The sequence below is a fragment of the Rhinolophus ferrumequinum genome, chromosome 21 (genome assembly GCF_004115265.2).
Source record: "Rhinolophus ferrumequinum isolate MPI-CBG mRhiFer1 chromosome 21, mRhiFer1_v1.p, whole genome shotgun sequence".
NCBI classification, from domain to species: domain Eukaryota; kingdom Metazoa; phylum Chordata; class Mammalia; order Chiroptera; family Rhinolophidae; genus Rhinolophus; species Rhinolophus ferrumequinum.
In genome coordinates this window covers 28,462,773-28,485,456 of record NC_046304.1, presented here as the reverse complement: position 1 = coordinate 28,485,456, position 22,684 = coordinate 28,462,773, and the positions used below count along the sequence as shown (strand labels likewise).

At 49.5% G+C, this 22,684-nt stretch overlaps 1 protein-coding gene across 1 annotated transcript; it reads right to left on the bottom strand.

Moving 5' to 3' along the window:
* Positions 1–491: 491 nt before the first annotated feature.
* Positions 492–21,670, bottom strand: TRIM25 (tripartite motif containing 25). The gene is made up of 9 exons (XM_033089687.1): positions 20,987–21,670; positions 16,988–17,083; positions 13,607–13,840; positions 11,441–11,612; positions 9,750–9,815; positions 7,391–7,417; positions 6,967–7,050; positions 6,786–6,884; positions 492–6,041 (listed from the first exon to the last, which is right to left on the bottom strand). The coding sequence occupies exons 1-9, from the start codon at positions 21,578–21,580 to the stop codon at positions 5,509–5,511; spliced, it is 1,905 nt and encodes a 634-aa protein (XP_032945578.1). The 5' UTR covers positions 21,581–21,670; the 3' UTR covers positions 492–5,508.
* Positions 21,671–22,684: the final 1,014 nt, after the last annotated feature.

Here is a 22,684-nt window from a genome sequence, read left to right as displayed (position 1 = left end):
GTTAGAATGATGAAAAATTACCAATGACAAATGACGAAATGACGAAAACTACACTGCCAACAGAGGTCTGTCTTATATATTTTCTCAGATGTACCTTAGAGCCAAGCTCCTTGTTCCTGCCTCCCCCTTCAGGAATGGCCAGTTCCAGGAGGGTCCGGCAGTTACTGATATGAATGCTGTCCATCTGGCCGAAGGGCCAATTCATCCGGATAAGCAACAAGGCCTGGCACGTCACCCTGATATAACTTGGCTACTTCTTCATCTGCTGATGCGGGCGCAACAGACAGAAAGCAAGATCACCCTATCTCTCTCCTGCTGGGAACAAGATGAGGGAGAAATTCTCTCAACCCCTAATCACAGCACAGACATAAAAGACAGAAAAGCAACCTCACCTCATATCTCCCCTGCTCAGTAAGAATGAGACCAAAGGGGGAGAGAAAAGGGACAGGGTGGAGGGGGGAACAAGTGGAGAGGGGAGAGGGAGAGGGGAGGGGAAAAAGAATTCTTTTAACCCTAAGCTAACCACCACCTCACATGCAGTAACAGATAAAAGCCAACAGACAAAAGTTAGTATCAGCCAATAAAGGCAAATTTTCCCCAGCATCTTCCCTACATATACTGGGATGCAATTCTGGAGCTAACCACCTGGAGTCAGTCAGGCTCCACAGACTGAAGGGCACAATCCCAAGACTGCCCTCACCAGACACCAGCCACACTTCAGCGGTCCCCAGGCCACCCACACTTCTGACTGAATGGCTACAAATCCAGAAGTTTCCCATGATGTCTTAGTCTGGGCTGCTATAACAAACACACCATAAACTGGGTAGCTTAAACAACAAACATTTATTTTTTCACAATTTGGGAGGCTGGAAGTCCAAGATCCAGGTGCTGAGAGATTCAGTGTCTGGTAAGAACTGCTTGCTGGTTCACAGACAGCTGTCTTCCTGCTGTCATGGCAGAAAGGGTGAGAGAATTCTGTGGGGTCTTTCATGAGAACACTAACCTCACTCATGAGGCTCCATCCTCATGATCTAATCACCTCCAATACCACCACATTGAGGGTTAGGTTTCAACATATGAATTTTGGGGCTACACACACATCCAGTCTATAGCACATGACCTTCTTCAAGGTCAATAATTCACTAGAACTCAGAGCTCAGAAAAGCACTATACTTTGAATACAGTTTTCTTGTAAAGGATACAAATCAAGACCAGCCAAATGAAGAGACGCATAGAGTGAAGTCTATGAAGGACCCAAGTGCAGAGCTTCTGTACCCCCTCCCTGTGGAATCAGGGTGCATCCCGCTCCGGCACATTACTGCGTTCAGCAGAGCTTCAGTGTCCAGAGTTTTTAGTGGGATTTCATTACAAAGGCATAACTGACTGAATCATTGGCCACCTGTTTTCAACTCCATCTGCAGCCCCTCTCCCCGTGGGGGTCAGGCTGGCTCCAAGTCCCAACCCTCTAATCTTATGGTTGGTCTTGCTGGCGACCAGCCCCCATCCTGGGTCATCTCAACTTCTAGCATAAACTCAGGTGTGATCCAAAGGGCTCAGGAATAACAAAGACACTCCTCTTGAGGGGAAATTCCAAGGATTTAGAATCTCCCCACCAGGGACCAGGGACAAGGGCCAAATTCCTTATGACAGTAGTCTCCCCTTATCCATGGTTTCACTTTCTGCAGTTTCAGTTACCCCTGGTCAACCATGGTCCGAAAATATTGTGAAAAATTCCAGAAATAAACAAGTCGTAAGTTTTAAATTGCACGTGGTTCGCAATAATGAGGAAATCTCGCATTGTCCCCCTCGATCCCACCTGGGAAGGTGAATCAGCCCTTTGTCCAGCGTATCCATGCTGTACGAGCACATGCTACCCACCTGTTAGTCACTTAGTAGCCCTCTCAGTCATCAGACCAGTTATTAGACATTTTGAGAGAAACCACATGCACGTAACTCTTACTGTAGTAAATTGTATAGCTTCTATTTTATTACTAGTTATTGTTAACCTCTTACTGTGCCTAATTTTATAAATTAAACTTTATCATTAGTATGCATGTATAGGAAAACACATAGTACCTATAGGGTTTGGTACTATCCTTGGTTTCAGGCATCCTCTAGGGGTCTTGGAACATATCCCCCCACAGATAAGGGGGGACAACCTTATACAACGACCTCAAACCCACACCTCCAGCAACTCCTGCCCCTCTGCAAACAAAGATAAAATCCGCCGAACAGAACCCATCACTGGCCTGGGCTGTGTATTGTTTTATTTTTTTAAACTTTTATTATGGAAAATTTCAAAATATACAACAGTATTAAAGAATATTACAATGAACCCTCATATTGCATTACTGTTTCGCTCATTTTCTGCTTGTGGCTCATCCTTTCACTTATACCCCCACCGCTTCTTCCTATATCCATCCTCGGATTATCCTGAAGCAAAGCCCAGAAGAACACCCTATCAGCTTGAGAATTCTTGATAAAGAATTCTTACCCTCGGCCAGCCTCCAATATGCTATAGGCCTGCTGAAATCTCAAGCCCTGGGGGCAGCTGGGTGGGGCCTGGGTAACCAGAGGCGCGTGGGCAGTTCATTTGATGACCCCAGCATGACAGGTAACATTGTCTACACACCCTGTGATGCAAGAAAGAATACCAAAAACTGCTTTACTACATTCTAAGCTTCTAAGGCATGTTGGCCAACTCTGGTCCTTGTATTTCTCCTAGGTTTCAAAAGATCCATGTCTACAGCTGATTATCTCCTGAAGAATCAACTCTAAAGAAGCAGCTAAGAAATAACAGCTCAAATACTCCTAAGTAATTAAAAATCAGTGGGCGGGGGCAGGATACGAGATAACATACCAGTACTAGTTATAAATCGCAAATCCACTCTGAGTTATTAACACAGGGGAAACCAGCCAACCAGGCTTGAATACAAAAACTTGACCCTGACCTTTGGCTTCTCATGCCAGAGTGACTAAGACAGTCCCTGATCCCTGGGTCTGAGACAGTATTTTTGTTTGTGTTGCTGGGAATGTCTGACACTTGCCCAAGGCACCAGGGGGCATGTAGGAGGAATCCCAGAGACATCTCCTCCACGATCGGTTGCCAAGAGCGGTGAGCAGAGTCATCCGTACCTCCCCATTTGACTTACTCGGCAAATTGAGAAGTCAGATGAATGCAAAGGTTCCTCCAACTCTAGTACTCTAGGGCTAGGGAGCGGCCCTACAAGGTGAGAGAATGTAAGGCTGGAGAGAGCAAGGGCATGCTCCTCGATTTACATCTCCAAAACACCTTGCACAGAGCTTGGGTTACCTACTTGCCTCTCTTATAAAACAGAGGGACTCAGGCTTCCCTATGCTGAGCTGTTGGATCGCCAGGGAAGAGCCCTCTCTGTTGCCCTCATTTCTGCAGAAGAGAGCCCCCGTAGGACCCCTGGGTTCATCTTTGGCATTCTCCTCTAAGCCCAGCTGTTTCCCAAGTATGACTGGGCTTCAGACGAGGCTTGTTTCAGAAGGTCAATGCTTTTGGCATTGATGCTTTTGGACATCTCCAAAGGCAGAGAAGAATCACCAAAGAACTATTCTTCCCCGTAGCAAAGGAAGAAAACATTTAAAAACCACATTTCAACTCTTGCAGGGACGGCTTCCCTTTAAAGATGATCTCTCTTCCAAGGAAGTGAAAGTCCCTGTCGGGAGATGACACAGATCAACACTTCTGCCAGGAGTACCGAGTGCTGTGGGCCTGACTAAGAGTGTCCTGGAATTTTAGCACAAGGCCAGAGCTGCGTTAAATTCTCAAATACCCATATGAACAGGTCTGGGGTCCTCACTTCCCCAATGGTGACCTTTTCCATACCACAAGGAGCCTGGCCTGAGTTTCTGTGCTGAGCAATCCCAGAGCAGGACTCATTTTACCATAAGAGGTGAAATTTCTTCCCCTTTTAGAAATTTCTTCTACTCTTCCACTTACGTCCTGACAACATCAGGATATAAGGAGCTCAGGAAATTCTAACAGTCCACTCACTCCTGCCCGAGTGGGCTGAGGTTATTTTCACTGCACAGCAACACTGCAGTAAAAATAGCCCCTTGTGCCAGAACCCTGTAGCTTGTTCCCTCGCTGGTCCTGAAAGTCTGCCTGACCCCTAGCCTGGTCAATTCCCTCATCTGGAATTGGCTCAAACAAGGAAGATAGCAGAAGAGGCCAGAGCCAGTGACAGGCCTCTGACGCAGTGGAGGGCCAGCACTGAGTCTGCAGCCTATGGCTGGGATGAACAGGAAGGCTGCTGTTTCCCATGGGATCTGCGAAGGTCCCCTTTGGCAGTACGTAGTCACCCCAGAGGGTGACCTAGTATGGGCCCTAAGGCAGCCATACATGGCCTGTCCCATGATACCGTAGCAGGCTTTGGAGCTTAGCTATCTGCTAGACTGTGCTGGCCACAATGGTATCTACACCAGCCAGGCCGCTATCCCACAATCCTGGGGAGGGGCAGCTATCACTGAGGAGAGTTACCAAGAAGGCAAGACACTCTGACAAGAGCAAACCCACCACACCTCTGTCAGTTCAGGTCAGGGTCCCTCTTGCCCAGTGGAGTTCCTTGCCCCAAAGCCTAGGATATGGAAAGAAGGCCTCCAGCAAGGCGCCATGACTACAGCCAAAGCATCTCTGCTGACGTGCCTTTCATAATGGGAGTCAGAGAGGTTTCCATCCACATGGCACCTGGGGCACCTTGACCTTGAATTACAAACTTACCATACGCTGATGCGTATTATGGTTTGACACCTTAGACGGAAAATGTTCCTGTTGGATTAAACATTTTAAAATTCTCGATTGGGTAATGAGGTGTGTAGGACAGGAAGGGAGGCAGGGCTAGTTTCCAGTGGGGGAAGAGGACACACTACTTCGGGAAATTTTGGTCTTGGTGGCGACCCGCTGTGGGGGGTTTCCCTCAAGCACAGAAAATAACCAGGAACTGAGCACTCACCCCAACCCCCACATGTGGGGACTGTGGGGGAGGGAGAGTAATTCGACAACTTAGACTTTTTTTTTAATTTGTAGAGTTGACTAACTCTATAGAGAGTAATCAAAACACCAACATCTGAAGATTATTCCGGAGCGCAAGGGGGCATACACCAAGTGGCCTAAGAAAAAACCTACATTGGTTAGAGATTTTCTCCAGGAGGAAAGGGGCATTAATGACTTCACTCCCAAAGCCCTGTCCAGCCACCCAGCTGCCTAGGAATCTACCAGAACACGGGGAGGGGATTATTCTGCCCTGATGGGCAACAGGAGGCAAAAACACTTCATTGTCCACAACGCAACCACCCCCTAACCCCTTTCCCTGGGCAAATCCCCCCCTTGTCCCATTTCCCTACCCTCTCACCTTCCGCCAACTCTCCTCCCATCCTGTCACCCCTGAGGATTCTCAGGGAAGTTCTCTGAGAGAGGTCCCCCGGCAGCATGTTCACTACAGCCTTGGGCACTCCACAGGCAGCCAGCCTGGGGCCTGCCTACTTGGAGGAGCAGATAGAGAGCGTGGCACCTGCGGAGAACATCCAGAAGGCTGGGTACAGAGCTTCGGTAAAGTCCTCCTTGAACTTATACATCAGGTGGACCTTGTCACCGGTGACAGCTAAGAAGATGACAAAGCCGTGGTCGCAATTGAGAAGCACCCCAACCCGCGTGGCCTTGGTGGAGGGCAGGGTTTTCTCCACATTGTTGTGCCAGGCGGAGATCTTGTTGTTGAACCATTCCACACACCAGGAGGCGCTGTTGCGGCCCAGCCGGCTCTCGGGACCCTGGCGATCCATGCTGCCATAGCAGACGCCCATCCCACAGAAGTTGTTCTTCTGCAGCTCCACCTCCCAGTAGTGGATCCCTTTCTTGTAGCAGTGCAGGCCTAGCACCTGAGAACAGTATGTGAACCTCTGGGGATGTGGCCGGTAATTCTGGTGTGTCTCAGCCACAGAAGCTACGGTGTAGTTCTCCGACAGCGCCACCTTGTTGTGGGCAGTATTGTAGTCTAGGATGACTTTAACGGCATCTGAAAGAACATCCCCCACGCAACCAATTACAAGGAGCCCACGGTGCTCTCACGTTTAAACCTTTCCTCAACTGGGAGTATTAAGTTTTATCCCGCTCTCCCTCCCTCCATCCATCCATCCATCCACCCACCCATATACCCACCCACCCATCTACACATCCGTCCATCCATCCATCCATTTACCCATGTATCCATCCATCCACCCATATAGCCACCCACCCATCTACACATCCATCCATCCATCCATCCACCCACCCACCCATCTACACATCTACCCGTCCATCCGTCCATCCATCCGTCCATCCATCCATTTACCCATGTATCCATCCATCCACCCATATAGCCACCCAGCCATCTACACATCCATCCAGCCATCCATCCATCCATATATCCACCCATCGATTCATCCATCCATAATTAAAGCCTAACCGAGAATGCAAAATCCCAGAGAGTCGGAGGTGTGGGATCCAGAGTCTGGCCGAGGAAGTGGCCTTGGGGAAGAAGACAGAGAAGGAAGAGTGAGGGTGTAGATTAAAGTGAGAGGACTGAGAGGATGAGAGAGTCCCCTTCTGGAGCACCTCTCTTCTCTGTAAAGCAGCAGAGGTTGGGTGGGACAGGGAAAAGACTGAAGTTATGGCAAGTGGGAGGGTTGTGGAACGGCAGGGGAGTTGACAGAAAACCGAGAGCGGGAGTGCTGGCAGTGGGATGTCTTGGGCACAGCCACCAGCTGCAGGTGCTACTCACAATCCAGGAGCTCGGGCCTGGACTTGGCTAAGAAGATCTCCAGCACCTTGGCCTTGAGAGACGCCGAGTTCGGCTGCAAGGTGGTGGCTTTGGCTGACGCTGGGAGAGGAAACAGAGAGCCATTTTCACAACAAACTCAGACTGGACACCCCACTGCCCCGTGCCCACCACCATAACTCACTCTCCGAGCCAGGTTGTTTTAAATCCGCCATCTGTTCCGGGGCTCCAAAGGTGGGAGTCTTGCTGGGTGAGGCAGCAGCAGCGGCTGGGAATGAGGGAGGAGAAGCATGAGTTGGGGACATGACACAGAGCGACCTGATGCCTCTACTCCCTTCCAAGCTGATTTTCAAGAGCCACTTCTACAAACACGCACCTGGACAGCCAGGGCAACACAGGTGAGTCCAGACAGGGCTACGCTCATCTTATTCACGTACACCTGTCCTCACCTCCCACCTCACGCCTGCCTGCTGTTACAGAACATAATCCTAGCTAGAACTGAGGCTCCATCACAGAACCTGACAAGACAGGTCCGCTTTCATGGCCAGCATTTAGTTCAGCACTCAGGCAGTCTCAAGAAACAAACAGAGCAGAAATGTATAACTTACGAGATTTCTTGGGTTTCTTTTCTTCTTCTGAAAAAGAAAATTTTCAGTATTAAGATATTTTAAAGCACAAGAGAATGACTTTCAAAGACCATTAATAACATTTATTTGCATGAATGTGACCCCGACAACGCTAGGATGTTTTAACTTATAAAAGGGTCAACAGGCAAATAATTCTATGGTGACAGAAATCTGCATCAGGGAAGATCTGACTAAAACGGAGCATGATAGAATTTTCTGGGGTAATGAAAATTCTTTTTAATCTGATTTGGGTAATGGTAACACAAATGTATGCATTTGTCAAATTTGATCTAACTACATTTAAGATCTGTGCATTTTACTGGAGATAAACTGCATCTCCATTAAAAAAAAAAAAGGCAAAAAAATAGAGCCAGCAAAAAAAAAAAAAAAAAGATGTGCTGGCCAAGTATCGCAATAGTCTAAGAACTATTTGGAGTGTATGCCTATGGGAACAGAATTAGCTAAAACAGTGGTTCTCAAAGCAGCAGCATTACCTGGGACTAGGGAGGAAATGCAAATTCTTGGGCCCCACGCCAGGCCTCCTTCAGGTCCACATGGCCCCGTAGTCCCCTCTTCCTCCCACTTCAGAGTTATGTTCGAGACTTGTTTTCACTCTCCGCCCCGTTCCCTCACTTTCCACTCTTTTACCGCCTCGTCCAATTGGATGAGCATCTTGGGAGGAACACAGGCTGTGATGCCGGCTTAGGTCAGAATTCTTAGGAGCTGCAACTACACTGTGACTAACCCACCCCTCCTTTCCTATTTCCCCATCCCAGTCTCATGGCCGGCATCCACATCTTGCTAAGAGAGGAGCTTGTGATCTGGGGCAGCGATAAGGAAACCTACAGGAGAACGACTTGAGAGGGATACGGGTTTATACTACTTTTTCACCTACTCCTTCACTTGCCTTTTCACACAAAGTGCCCTTCCACATTTTCCGGCGTAGTGGAGGGCTCCCTCCTCCACCTAGACCGAGCATCCCAACCCCTGACTACTCCATTCAGGAACTGATACCAAACATTTGTCTGCCAAAAACAATCTAAACACAAAAATGGACAAACAACCAACCAAGAAACCCAAAGTTCACTTACCCCCAACAACCCAGTGGTGTGGCTAGCACTCTACAGTTAATATTGACTTCAGAGAGGCAATATAGCCAACAGTTCAGGGGCATATTTATAGCCTTTAAAAAGCTTTGCTGGGCTGACCCAGTGGCTCAGGAGGTTGGAGTGCCATGCTCCTAACGCCAAGGTCGCTGGTTCGATTTCCACATGGGCCAGTGAGCTGTAGGTGCTGCTGCAGGCTGCTGAGTGCTGCTGTGGGCTACCGTGTGCTGCCATGAGTGGCCAGCAGCCAGCATGAGTGGCCGGCAGCTGGCGAGAGCTGCCGTGAGCTGCTGTGAGTCGCCCACCGACGACTGGTAACCGACTGCCTCAGCCAGGGAGAGCGCAAGGCTCATAATACCAGCATGGGCCAGGGAGCTGTGTCCTACACAACTAGACTGAGAAACAACGGCTTGAACCGGAGTGGGGGAGGGGGGCGGCAGAAGAAGGGGGAGGAAGCTTTGCCAATCCGTGTCCCATGTGAACCTCACTCATAATAATCCTGTGAGCTTGATATCATTATGGTCCAAATTTGACAGATGAGGAAACCGAGGACCATTTTTCTCCCCAGCCCTCAATGGAATGTGCCATCTCAATGAGAGTAGCCCCAAGGGACCAAAAACTGATTCTTGGGGGAAGGGGGAACAGTGAAAAAAATCTTACTCTTTTTATGTCTGAAAGCACAGCATATAAACATATATACCAGATACGTGTAATATTAAAATTTCATAGGCAGAGACGATCAGAAAAACAAAATTTCTTAAATGGCTGAGGCAAAGGGAGAGGAGGGCAATAATGAAAAAAAAAAGGTTGAGAATCGCTATGATAGTCGAGGCACACGACAACTCAGACTGAACAGCTCTGAACTACCAGCGAAGTTTAGCCTCTGCTCCTCTGAGACTCCCGCGAGTCTCCTCCAGGGTGTTCTGCCCAAGTGCCAGAATGTGGCAGTCGTAAATATTGCTCAAGACAAACCAGCTTTGGTAAGCTTGCTGTTCTAGGCAGCTTGAATATCTACTGCTGATGGGCCAGTCCTCGCAGGCGCCCCAGCGGAGCTCCTGCCACAGCTCCCTCAACTTCCACTCAGAGGGGTCGGAGCCACACTTGACTCCAGATGCGCTCGGGGTCCCGAGGTAACTTGGGATGGGCTGTGCCCATCTGGAAGGAGCAGTGACACCTGTAAGAGCCCTGGCCAGCCACAGCCATGCTGCCGCCACAGTAACATTGGGGATACTTACTCGTGACCTTCTTCACAGGGCGTGGGGGTTTGTATGTGGGTGCCGTGTCATGCTCTGTAGGGCCCCCTGTGCCAAAGAAGAAGGGGTTAGTTTACGTGGCTCCTCCAAACAAACCCCAGGAGCTAGCTTTGCCACAGACAGGCGGGTAGTGGGTTTCTAAAAACAGTCATTTCATGGACCTTCCCCCTCCCATCATTTGCAAGAGCTAGAAACCAGGTAACAGAAGGACCAGTTTGGGGTGTCCTCCCGTTTCTCTGGCTTCAAATGTGGCTGGGGTTGAGTCTTTTCTCCACTGGCACTCAGCAGCACCAGGACCTCTAAACCCTCTCTGAGCTTCAGTTTCTTCATGCACAAACACATGAGGCCCTTTCTCATACTGATGAGATAAAGATGTCTTACGTGTAGTGGTCGTTCCTTCCCTGTGGGTTTTCTCTCACGCCTCCTCCCCCAGACCAGAGATCACTGAGGTAGCAGGAAAACAAGTCTGCATGTCTAATTCATCAACGGCTCTACCCTCCACCATGACGCCAAGCCACACCTATTGCAGAGGGCCTTCTGCAAGGACTCGTGGCTTGCCAAGCTGAAACTCAAGACCAGTCCCCTGAATTACAAACTTCGCTGTAAGCCAGGCTCTGTGCTGGGCACTGGGGAGAGTAGTGGGTGGAAACCTGACCTAGCCCTGCCCTCCTCTGAGGGCAAATCACAATCTGGTGGGGAGACAGATGGGAATAGCAAGGCAGACAGATGTGCAAAGGGCCCCAAGGGATGATAAGGACCCCGGGATCTAGTCCGAGGACAGGGAGTGGTGGCTGGGAGGGGTGCTGAGAAATGTCATGTCTCGACTGATCTGCAAATAGTGAGAGGAGTTAACTGGGGAAGATGGTGGCATGTGATCCTTCCAGGCAGTGGGAAGAGCATATACAAAGGCCCAGGGGCAAGAAGCTTAGTGTATCTGAAGAACTGAACACAGTGACAGGAACACGCGAGGGGCGCTTTGGGGCTGGAGAGACAGGGCCTGACCAGGCAGGGGCTTGGAGGCCAGAGTCAAGAGTCTAGTCTATCATCTGAAAGCAATGGAAATCCCCTGAAGGGGATGAGGAGGAAAAGGGTCCAGCAGATGGATGTGCATCCTGAAAAGCTCTGACTGCAGCAGGAGTGGACGCAGAGGGACTATTGAGGAAGCTACCACGGCTGATGGCAACAGCGATGAGGCAGGTGGTGGCTGGTAGTGGAACAAGTGGACTGAGTCAGGAGACATTCGAGACGCAAAGTCTGGTGATGGATTGGATATGGGGGGAAGGCAAAGGGAGTAGGAAGAAGGAATTCCAGGTTTCTCTGACCCCAAAACTTGCCATTCCTCCACCAAATACACTGACAACCCAGAGTCTACTGAAAACCCACCTGAGCCAGCCTCAACGTCTCAGACAAAAAAGGCCCGTCCAGAAACTCCCATCATAACATCAAGCCCCCAAAAATGTTTTAGGAAGGACAGCTACCATCTCAGGAGGAAGTAAAGACACACCCCACCCCACCCCCTGTACCTCCTCAAAGGGCGACAGTTGTTTCAAGACCCCTGAAATTCAAGCCCCAACGCTCCAGATCAAGGCCCTGTCTGACACCCTAAACTGCTGAGGGGACCATCCTGATTCAGGGATCGCGGTGGGGGAGCGTCAGGAGTTGCTAATGGTTACCTGAGACAGTGGAATCTTCCAGCTTCTTATCCTGGAGCTGCCTGAGGCACCGCTTCAGCTCATTTTTGACATCTGTGGTGCTCTGGTAGACACTCTTTATCAGCTCCTGATTCAGCTCCACCTTGGGGACATAGACTGGCTTTGTTGAGATTCCTTGCAGTTTTGCCGCTTTCTGGAACAAGCCAGGAGGTTAGTGCAGGCAGCTCCAGGAAGCCAAGGTCCGAGCTCAGGCCTCAAGAACCCTGGGAGGAGCTTCCCTGTGAAATTCAACCAGTCTTCTCAAATTACGAGCCACAGGTCCCCAGGTGTTAAACTGCCACTTTAAGACCGTGATCTGGCGCTGAAAGGGCCCGCAGAGGTTGCTTACCTGACAGATGGAGAAACTGGAGTCTAGAAATGACAAGTGCCCTGCCTGGAACTCTGCCAATTAGTGGCAGGGACAAAGTTGGGACGCAGGTCTCGCGACCCCCATGGATGGAGAAGTATAGGAAACTCAGGACCATCTCCAACCCTCGAGAACCAGCTCTGAACACATGTTCTGAATATGGACAGGGAGGTCTCCAGGGTGCAGGATTCAGCCAGAGTACAGCCGACAAAAAGGAAAGGTCTTAGAGAAGGTCCCAAACTTTGAGACAAAAAAAGGTCACACAGTATCAAGAGGCTCAGACGTGGACTCAGAATCCTTCTCAGAGAGCTCGAGGCAATTACTCCCACACACAGGAATGAGCACGTGAGATGAAACTTAATGCCAGCCAGCCTAGGATGGACAGAAGTCCATGCAGGGACAGAAGGTTCCCAGCCACTCCTGTACCCTCCCCAGGACCTGACCAAGGAATCGGGGCCTTTGAGGGGTCGTAGCACGTCACCCGATCAGTGGGGCTCACCGGCACACACACTGCATGCCAGGCACTCTGCTAGGCGCTGGACGTGCCCGGAGGAAGAGGGTAATAAAGGATGAGACACACCCGGAAGGAGCTAACAGCCTAAAAAGACATGAAAACAAGCACACCGAAAACTACGTCATTGAGTGTTGTAGCAGGGGTGGTATAACATACTCTGGACCATCAGTGAAAGCAGAATAATGCGACCCAGGGAAGACAGGGGGAAACTGGAGTGACCCTGGGAAAAGGACAGGATTCACTAGGGAGAGAAGGTCAGCCACGGCATTCCCATCCAATGCCTGCTATGTCTGGGGAAACGGTGAGTGCTCTGCTGTGGTCAGAGCACGGAGCAGGGGCTGGGCGTGGGTGGCAAGAGATGAGGCTGCTGGCAAAGGCAGGGCCGGGTCATCAAGGGCCTTGTAGGTCATGCTAAGGAACGTGAAATCAGAAAGGGTAAGGGGGTCTGTACTTTGGAAAGACACTCCCAGGGGTTGTGTGGAGGAGGGATGGGGGAAGAGGGTGGAGGCATATGCAGTCGGCAACATTCTAAGATGACCCCCAAGTTCCCCCACCCGGGGTACACATCCTATATAATCCCCTCCCCTTGAGAATAAGCAGGATGGTGAATGTAATAAGATGTCACTCCGGTGATTAGGTTATGTTACACAGCAAAGCTGAAGAAATTTTGCAGATTAACATCCCAAATCTGTTGATTTTTGAGTTCATCAAAAAAATGAGTCTTCTGCATGGGCCAGACTCAATTAGGTAAAAGCCCTTAAAAGAGGGGCTGGGCCTTCCTGGAGGGGGAAGTTCCCCTGCTGCTTTGAAGAAGTAAGCTGCCAAGTCGGGAGAAGGCCACATAGCAAGACCTGCGGCAGCCTCTAGGAACTGAGAGTGCACAGCCAGCAAGAAAGCGGAGACCTTAGTCCTGCACTATAAGGGACTGGATTTTGCCAACAACCATGTGACCTTGGAAAACAACCCTAAGCTCCAAAAGGAATGCAGCCCCACCAACACTCAAGACTGCAGCCTGTGAGACCCTCAGAAGACAAGCCCCCAAGCCATGCCCAGACTCCTGAGCTACAGAAAGTGTGAGACAGGAAATGTATGTGCTAAGCCACTGCATTTGTGGTAAGTTGTCACGCAGCAGAGAAAACACAGTGTGTCTCAGGGGTGCTTCCAACGACCTCTCACAGCCCCCACTCCTTGCGGCCCAATTGACCCTAAACCAACACCACAATGCTCGACAGGAAGAGTGTTCAACAATGTCCTCATCACGACTCACCTCCAGAAACTCAAACTCATCCCCTTTAGTCAGGGCAAGTTCAATATCCTCCTTCACCGTCTGGATCTCACTCTTCTTCTTCAGGAGGATCTGGTAAATGCTGTCAAACTTGCTGCTGACCCTCTTCTCCTCTTCCTTTATCTTTCGTGTGCAGCTGGCCTCAGAAGCTTCAATGAGAGACTTCATTTCCAAGTATTCTTGTCTGAGCTGCTCCATCTTACTTTGTGCAGCCTCCTAGGAAGGTCAAGACAAGAGGGCATCAGACTGGCCAAAGGCTAAGCCTGCGGTACCAAGCGCTGGTGGGAGGTGGAACACCAGGAATGCTTACCTGCACTTTGTGGGAGTACAAAGGTGCACCATCGCTTTGGAGAGCAATTTGGCAATATCTAGTGAATTTAAAGGTGCTCATACCCTATGACCCGACAACGCAATCCAAGGGATATACTCGAGAAAAATTCTCAGACACCTGCCCCAGAGACGCACACAAGAACATTTATAAGTGGCATTGTTTGAATTAGCAAAACCCTGGAAACAGGAGACTGACTACATAGACTACGTATCATTCATAGGGTGGAATATTAAACAGTAATGAAAAATAATGAAATGGGGCAATGGATGGATAAATTTCCATGAGGGAAAAACAACGTATAGAAGACACACGGTACTGATACTCTTTATATAAAGCTGAGAAAGAAACAGAACGGTAGTATTTATTGCTAAAGGGATGCATGCATACATAACAGAAGTATAAAGAAATCCAAAGAAGTGAATGAATAAATTCAGGATAGCAGTTACTTCTGGAAGAGAGGAAGGGGGATATAAAAAGGGAGAAGCAGAGTCGGGGCTTCAGGGCATTGGTGATATTTTCTTTAAGCTGGGAAGCAGTTCATGGGTAATTTTCTTTTAAAAGAAAGGATATAAAGCTGCTCTAGAAAATTTCTAGAGAATATCATACTGCACTGTTCAATACCATAGCCACTTGCTGTAGCCATGTGGCTACAGAGCACTTGAAATGTGGCTAGTCCAAATTAAGATGTGCTCTAAGTGTGAGGTGGCCAGATGGCTCAGTTGGTTAGAGCGTGAGCTCTGAACAACAGGGTTGCTGGTTCGATTCCCATATGGGCCAGTGAGCTGCGCCCTCCACAACTAGACAGAAGACAACGAGCAGCCGCTGAGCGGCCGGAGAGGTGGCCGGATGGCTAAGTTGGTTAGAGCACAAGATCTCAACAAGGTTGCCGGTTCAATTTCCGCAGGGGATGGTGGGCTGTGCCCCCTGCAACTAAAGATTGAAAAAATGGTGACTGGACTTGGAGCTGAGCTGTGCCCTCCACAACTAGATTGAAGGACAACGACTTGGAGCTGATGGGCCCTGGAGAAACACACTGTTCCCCAATATCCCCCAATAAATTAAAAAAAAAAAAAAATTTTTAAAGGCTCTAAAAAAAAAAAAAAGATGTGTTCTAAGTATAAAATACACATTGGCTTTCAAAAACTTAGTACAAAAAAAGCACTATAAAATATCTCATTAATACTTTTTTTTATTATGTTGAAATGATAATTTTTGGATGTACTAACGTAAAATGTGTTACTGAAATTAATTTCACGTGTTATTCAGATTTATTTAAAGTTACAGATAAGGCTCATGTTATAGTACTATTGGACAGCACTACTCTAGATCAGAATCAAACATGACAAACAAAAACAAACATGAGAGGGGCAGTATACAGGGAGACTGAAATTCAGCTATTTCTTTACCCAACCCTTTACTCTGCGGCCTCCAATGTGCCTACCAAAGTCCCCCAGTGTTCATTCTCCTCCTTTTCCTCTAAGTAAGAGAATACCCCTAAAGTCTCAGATGGGCAACATGGCTGCCCAGCCACAGACTACGTTTCCCAGCCTCCCCTGCAGTTAGGCTTGATCAAGTGACTAAGCTGTTCCTCATGCAGCATGAGCAAGACTAATACATGCAATACTCTTCTTCCTTGTCTCATTTCTTGCAGGCTGCAACCAAGATGTAATGGTGCCGTAGCTTCGACCAAAGAGATGAGGAAACACCCTATGGAATAGGGAGGCAGTAAGAAGAAAAGGTTGCCGATTCCCTGAATGATCGCGTGGAGCAGAGCCATCCCACTAGTCTGGGTTGTTCATGTCCGGCCTTGAACTATCACAGCGAACAAAATAAACTTCTACCTTATTTTAGCCTCTGAATTTTGGGCATTTCTTTGTTTCAGCAGTTTAGCCTGGCCCCCAACCGATATAGGTATTTTCGTGTGCATCCTGTCATTTAAGCTTCAGTCACCTTCAAAAATAAGTTGTGATTCCATTGGGCGGACGGGAAGAGATCTACCAACATGACCAAAGCTAGTATGTAACACAGCTGGTATTCTAACCCAGATTTCTTCTTATTAAGCCACAGCTGCCACAACAAAACTGGATGCTGCGGCTCCAGGACAGGGTATTAAAAATCAAATCCTCTTTCAACATAAAAGCAATGCAGCCTTATAAAAATTATAAAAACTAGAGGAAAAAACCATCCCTAATTCTACCACTCCAACATGCACTACTATCTTTTTAATATACTTCCTTCCAGTCTTTGTTTTCCTAGAATTCCTGTAATGGGTTGAATAGGAGCCTCCACAAAGATATGTCCACATAGCTCTGTAAATGTGACCTTACTTAGAAAAAGTTTTTACAGATGTACTTAATGTTAAGATTCTTGAGATGAGATCATCCTGGATTACTCAGGTGGGCCTGAAATCCAATGACATGTCCCTGTCAGAGACAGAAGAGAAGACACAGAGGGAGGAGGAGGCTATGTAAAGACAGAGGCAAAGATTGGACAGATGCAGCCACAAGCCTGGAATGCCCGAGCCACCAGAAACTGGAAGAAGAAAGGAAGGATTCTTCCCTAGAGCTTTTGGAAGGAGTATGGCCCTGTTAACACATTGATTTGGGACTTCCAGCCTCCAGAACTATGAGAGAACACATTTATACTGTTGTAAGCCAAGTCTGTAGCAATTTGTTCGTGTAGCCCTCGAAAACAAATACACTTCCTTTTTATGAACAGACGCAACTCAGTAGGCATACACTTTTGCTTCCTGTTTTTCCCCTACTTCAATCATAACCACTGTCTATATTACTTCTTTTCAATCCTAGTTTTTAATGATTCCCCCGAGGTTGGCCTTGTAGGTGGTCTTTGGTTTGGGTTTGTGAAGGATCTCTCCTAGACACATAGCTTCCTGCATGTTTGACAAGGTTGATGTTGAATTCTGACACTGGGAATGCACACGAGCCTTGTGGAGGTCAGAGCCGAGCCCGTCCCGCCTGGAGGCCGAGGCAGGCCCCTGGGCCAGGGCTGGTGGTGGAGAGTCTGTCACTCACCCGTACATCCTGCTGCCTGGCTCTCACATCCTCTAGTGCTCTCGATGCACCATTGATCTGACTGTACATGATGGTCAGTTTATGCTTTAGCTTGGCCTGTGGAGAAAACAAACCAGGGTTAGAGAACACTTCACTCAGCCCATCCTCCCACCGGCACCCAACACCAAGGACCGCCCCCTGAATCTATCACACAGGTGTTTCCACCACCCCAGGTCTTGACTGCTTGGAGCTTTTTAAAGCATTCTCATATTTACTGCCTCCCCCATCCTCTTAGGGGGATGAGACTGCAAAGAAGTTATGAGTATAGGATTTGGAGCCAGACAGACCACGGTTTCAGTCCCAATTCCCAGCTCTCCAAGTGTCTCTCCTCTGTCTCCTTGGCCACCAAATAGATACAACTGTTCCCACCTCACAGGGCTAGTGGGAGGATTAACTGAAACAATGGAAGTCTTCTGCACAGTGCCTGGATCTTAGTGAGGACAAACTAAAGTCAGCTTGTATTATTATGAGCTTCTGCACCAGGACCTATTTTACAGGTGATGAAACTGAGGCAAGGAGGACAGCTAGGTGGCCAAGCTCACACACAGACAGAACAAGCTGGGACAGTTGCTTCAGTAATGGCAGATGAGGTCACTCAAACCAACCCTCCCGCTGCAAACAACCAAAAAAGCAGACAAAATATGAGGAGGTGGGGTGAGGGTAGAATCTGCTAAAAGGTAATAGAGAGCTAACAAAACAGGGAAGGATTACAGAGGCAAGATCCAGAAGAAAACCAAGAGATGAGCCTGACATCTGGGCTTGTTCTCCCAGAGCCATCTGCCAATTCCGGAAGACAGCTGTCAGAGAGCCTCTGTCAACCTCAGCGAGGCAGGGGGACAAAAATCAGAGTCCAAGGCTCACTTGGTAAGCCCTTGGTAGGGACCTGCAAGGGCCACACCCTAGGAATTAAGGATGAAGAAACAGCAGACCAGCCCGCTGTCAGCTCAATACCTTAAACTGAATTAAGGTGATTCAGAATTGCTAGGCCCCTAGCCACCATCAGAAACAAAGGTCAATTACTCATGAAGGAAGATCGTATCATCTGAGGCCTCTTAGTATTTGTATACATTTTCATAATATCTGATTCCCCTACCTCCCTGCTCAGGCGAAATGTTGGGACATAGAAACAAGAAGGAAAATAAACACCACCACCACTAGTAATAAAAGCAGCTGGTATTTATTATGTGCTTGCTACAAGCCAGGTGTTGTTCTAGTGCATTAAGTGTATTAACTTATTTAAAGCTAAAAACCAAACTATGAGGTAGGAGTTACCTGCCCTCTATAGACGAGGACATTGAAGCACAGAGTAATGAACTAGTTTGACCCAGGTTATGCAGCTATTAACTGGTGTTACAAAATCCTGGTGTTTAAAATTATAGACATGCATCGAAACTGACCACACTGGACATTTCTAGGAAAAGCATTGACTTCCCCTAACTAGCTGGCTCAACATACTCTGGCCCTCCCTTCCCCTTTCCTGCCTCTCCCACTTCAGTGGAGATATTCAGGGCTGAAATTGACCTTGAACCTAGATTTGAACAATCCAGTTGACAATCACATGTAAAGGGCAGAAACAGAGTCCAAGGCCACACTAAATCGACCCTGAAAGCCTAAGTCACTAATGATGTTTCAGATTCGACCTCTGTGACAATGCCCTTTGACGTGGCCTCTAATAGAGGCCAATATAAACTGGACCAAAGGCTGAAGGCCAGACCCAGGCAGGTCTGGCCTCGCAGATCTCAAGAGCTGGAAGAAACCTCAGAACACCAGGGGGCTGCCAAATGTTTCACCTCCGAGAGCCACTCTTAACCGTGAACTCCTAAATTCTGTATTTTAAAAGATTTTATTTACCATTAATCAAACATGTATGACAGTCCCCTGATGGAAGAAGGGGGTCCACGCAACTCCAGACAAAAGGAAAGTGGCCCAAGGACTTCGATAGCCACAACAATCCCCTAATCAAGGTTAGAGACCTTTTTGAAGTTCTGAGGATCCCTTCACAGACTGGGGACTTGGGTCCTCCACACGGGAGGCACTATTGATGGAGACCAGCCAGCCACCCAAGGCTGGGGCAATGCCCAGCTGGGGCTGGCTCTGCCACCAGGAGTAAGCAGCAGCAGGGCTGGAAAAGGAACATGGTGAAAGGACGCAGCCAGGACAATGGCGAAAGAGGGGAGGTGGAGGGGAAAGGCCTGTTACAAGGATTAAAAAGCCAAGTGTGTTCAGCACACAATCTGGGCGTAGAATCCAGCTCCAGGCCCTGGAGGCTGAGAGAACTGTGGCTCTGAGACAGGCTGACAAGGGGCCTCCTGCCTCTACTTGCCTTCTGCCTCCACCGGTAAGAACTTCTTAGAAAGGCCTTTCAGCAGGAGCCAGGCTGCCCTAGTCTTCATGGGCAGGCCCAGGCACCCTGAGGCAAAAAAGATCTGGGCAGCCTGACACTGCCCAGCGAGTTAAGGTCTCCCTCTCCCCTGGGAGGAGTAACAGCAATGAGCCTTCACCATAAAACGCAGTTTATAGGTTGCTCATTTAATCCTCCCAATCACCTTCGGAGATAGGTACTATTATTGTCCCCCTTTTCTGGATTTCCCAGCTAGGAAGCAGAGCCAGAATTCAAACCCAGGTCTCAACATCCAGCTCTGCCTGGAGCCTGTGTCAGCCAGCCACTCTGCCTGACACTGGGGCCAGCCTACAAAGCACGTCCCACATAGCTCCTCTCTCCGGAGCGTCCCTAAAATGGGAGCTGTACTAATCCCATTTTACAGATGAGGAAGCTGAGGCTCAGAACTGCAGTGACTGACCCTAAACCACAGCTGGTATGGGGCCAAGAAGGCCTCCTGGCTCCAAAGGCTAGGCAGGTTCTTTCCTATGACAGTCGGAGACCCAGATGGCCGGGCCTCAGATGGGCAATTCTCAGGCAGTGCCTGGAGGTCGGGCTTCTGAGACTCAGGGAAGAAGTCCAGAGGATCCCAGCTCAGACTGGGAGAAGCAGGCCCAGCCAGAGAGGGGCTGTGGCAGGATGGAAGCAAGGCCTGCACCCCAGTCCTGGATGCCACGGCAAACTTCCCCCAGGTCTCAGGTCTGCTTTGACAATATGAGGACAGCTGACAGTGCTGTGAGAATCAAAAGAAATCGGGGCGCGCTTTGGAGCTTAGACTGATAAAACAAAAGGTGATACCTTTTCAAGCCTCTGCCTTAACTCCACCGGGAGAAGTTATGATTCTCCAAAATGACCACAGACCTGTAAGGCCCTTTAGGAATCCACCAGGTCCCACCTCCTCACATTACTGACAAGGACTCAGGCCCAGGGGCCAAATCCTGTGCTCAAAGTCACACAGCCAGGATGGAGGGCACTATGGTGCAAGAGCACTGGCTCTTCCTGTGGGTCATATCCAAGAATTCCTGAGACACAACCCACCCGTAGGGATCCTCCCTACTCACTAGAACTCTCTGGCTCACCAACTGCTCTTGCTCACATGACCTCAATCCTCCAGGAATGTCTTATGCTCTGGACTCTGTAGACTTGGGTATGAAGCTGGTTCCTGGGGAGAAACGGCAAACTGTGTAGTCAAACCAGCTGGGTCCCAATGCCTACTTGGCCATCTACTGGGTTCCTCAGGCTAAGTAACCTCTCCCGAACTGCTTTCCCTAACTGAAAAATGGAACTAATGACACCCACCTCCTGGTGCTGCCAGGATTTAATGAGGGAACAGAGGTAACCTCCAGGGCTCATATTTGGCATTCTAAACCCTTTATTAACACCATCAGGCCAAGCCCTAGACTTAAAGTAAGCACCATCACCTGTGTCTTCTGTCCCGGATCTCAGGCCCAGCAAGGCCCAGCCCCATCCCCACCCCCATCCAAGTGATCCAGGGGAGACAGAGATGCGCACGGCGGCGTCCTCTGCACAACCCAGCAGGCCCAAGCTGCCCCTCTGCGCCCTCCGCCGCCACCCCCTACCTCCAGGTCAGCGCTGGCCTGACTCAGGGGTACAGGCGAGCAGGTCTTGTGCTCCACCAGGCAGATATGGCAAATGCACTCGCTGTGCTCAGGGCAGAAGAATTCCCGGAGCCGGTTGTGCTGAGGGCACTTGCGGTGTAACAGGTCGTGAACCGGCGGCTGCAGCAGGTGGTCCCGGAAGGCCGGGCTGTCGAGGTGTGGCCGCAGGTGCTCCTGGCAGAAAGAGGCCATGCACACAAGGCATGTCTTGACCGCGGCCTCCTTCAGGCAGTGGTCACAGGCCACCTGGTCGGTGGGGCTGGGGGCGGTGGCGCGAGCGGGTGGCGTCCAGCCGTCGGCGATCGCTTCGCGGGCCAGTTCGGCCTGCAGGAACTGATCCACCACGGTGCACAGCACAGTGTTCTTGCGGAGCTGCGGCCGCACCTGGTACGCGGCACGGCACTGAGGACACCTATACGGCGCGCCATGGTCGGCCCACGTCTGGTCCAGGCACGACCCGCAGAAGTTGTGGCCGCAAGGAGTGGTGACCGGCTCCCTGAAGGGCTCCAAGCAGATGGAGCACGTCAGCTCGTCGGCCAGGGACAGCTCCGCCATAGCGCTCCTTGGAGGACCGGACGGGACGCGCGGAAACGACGGCCGCGACTGTAGCACAAGAGCCCAAAGCCACCAAGAAAACGAAACTGAGCGGCGGGAGGGCGGTCTCTCGGCCTTTCAGGAAATCACGTGGGGGCCCGGGGAGACGGGCAGGGGGCGGAGCCGGCGCGCGGGGTTCCTTCTCTGGCGACCGGGTGGTGGCTGTAGTCCCAAGTCTCGGACTAGCAGTCTTCGGAGGTTCAAGTTATTCTCACAGCCACCGCGGGGTTCTTAGGGCCACCTGCGGAGGAGAAAACCGACGTGTCGGGTGGAGAACCCCAGATCCGGGGAGTCAGAGCCGAAATGCAGTCCGGCTTCTGCACAAACGCGCCTGCCCCGCATTCCTTCCTTAGGAGAACTCATCCAGACCCGAGGAGTCCCCTCCGCCCCGGCGGCAAGACTGTCTTATCAGGACTTTACTAGTAGGATTTGGAGACATCCCAGTTTCACAAAGGTTTTTCTCTCACACACGTACGCAGCCAAAAAAGTAATGTTGGAACCTAAACATTTTTCTCAAAATTGTTTATTTAGATTTATTTCCTTCCATTCTTTTACCTCTGTTTCTCCCGCTCTGGTCAGAGTGCAGGAAAAGTCAGTGTACAGGAGGTGAGAAGTGTTCAAGAGACGTGGTGGGGGGCAAAGAGAAAGATTGCGTTTGCGGAGGAGTTAGCTGGAGTTTGCACTGGGGAGAGGATGAGCCGCAAAAATGAGAAAAAGGTAAATAAATGACTTAGACTACTGCTAAAAGTAATAACTACCACTTATGGGACACCTACTGTGTGCTAGACAAGTCAGATATGTTCCCTCTTATAATCTTTATAATCGCTTCTAGTCCTTATAACTCCCACAAGACAGAAATCATACCCATTTTATAGATGAGGGTCATGTATTTTACACAATTTAGGACTGGGATTACAATTCCTGGTTCCCCTATTTCTATTCCTCCAGGCCCCTTGACCCCATTTGTTCTCTTTCATATTGCATTGTTGTTTGCATGAGGAGGAAGACAGAAGATGAGGTGGGTAGGAAATTAAGATTTAGGTATAGTATCTCATTTAATTCTCA

Coding starts and splice junctions, on each gene's coding strand:
- TRIM25 (XM_033089687.1), bottom strand. CDS start 21,580: ATGGCGGAGCTGTCCCTGGCCGACGAGCTGACGTGCTCCATCTGCTTG. Junction 7,051..7,390: donor AAAGAAACCCAAGAAATCTC/GTAAGTTATACA, acceptor CCTCATTCCCAG/CCGCTGCTGCTGCCTCACCC. Junction 6,042..6,785: donor CAGGCCCGAGCTCCTGGATT/GTGAGTAGCACC, acceptor ATGTTCTTTCAG/ATGCCGTTAAAGTCATCCTA.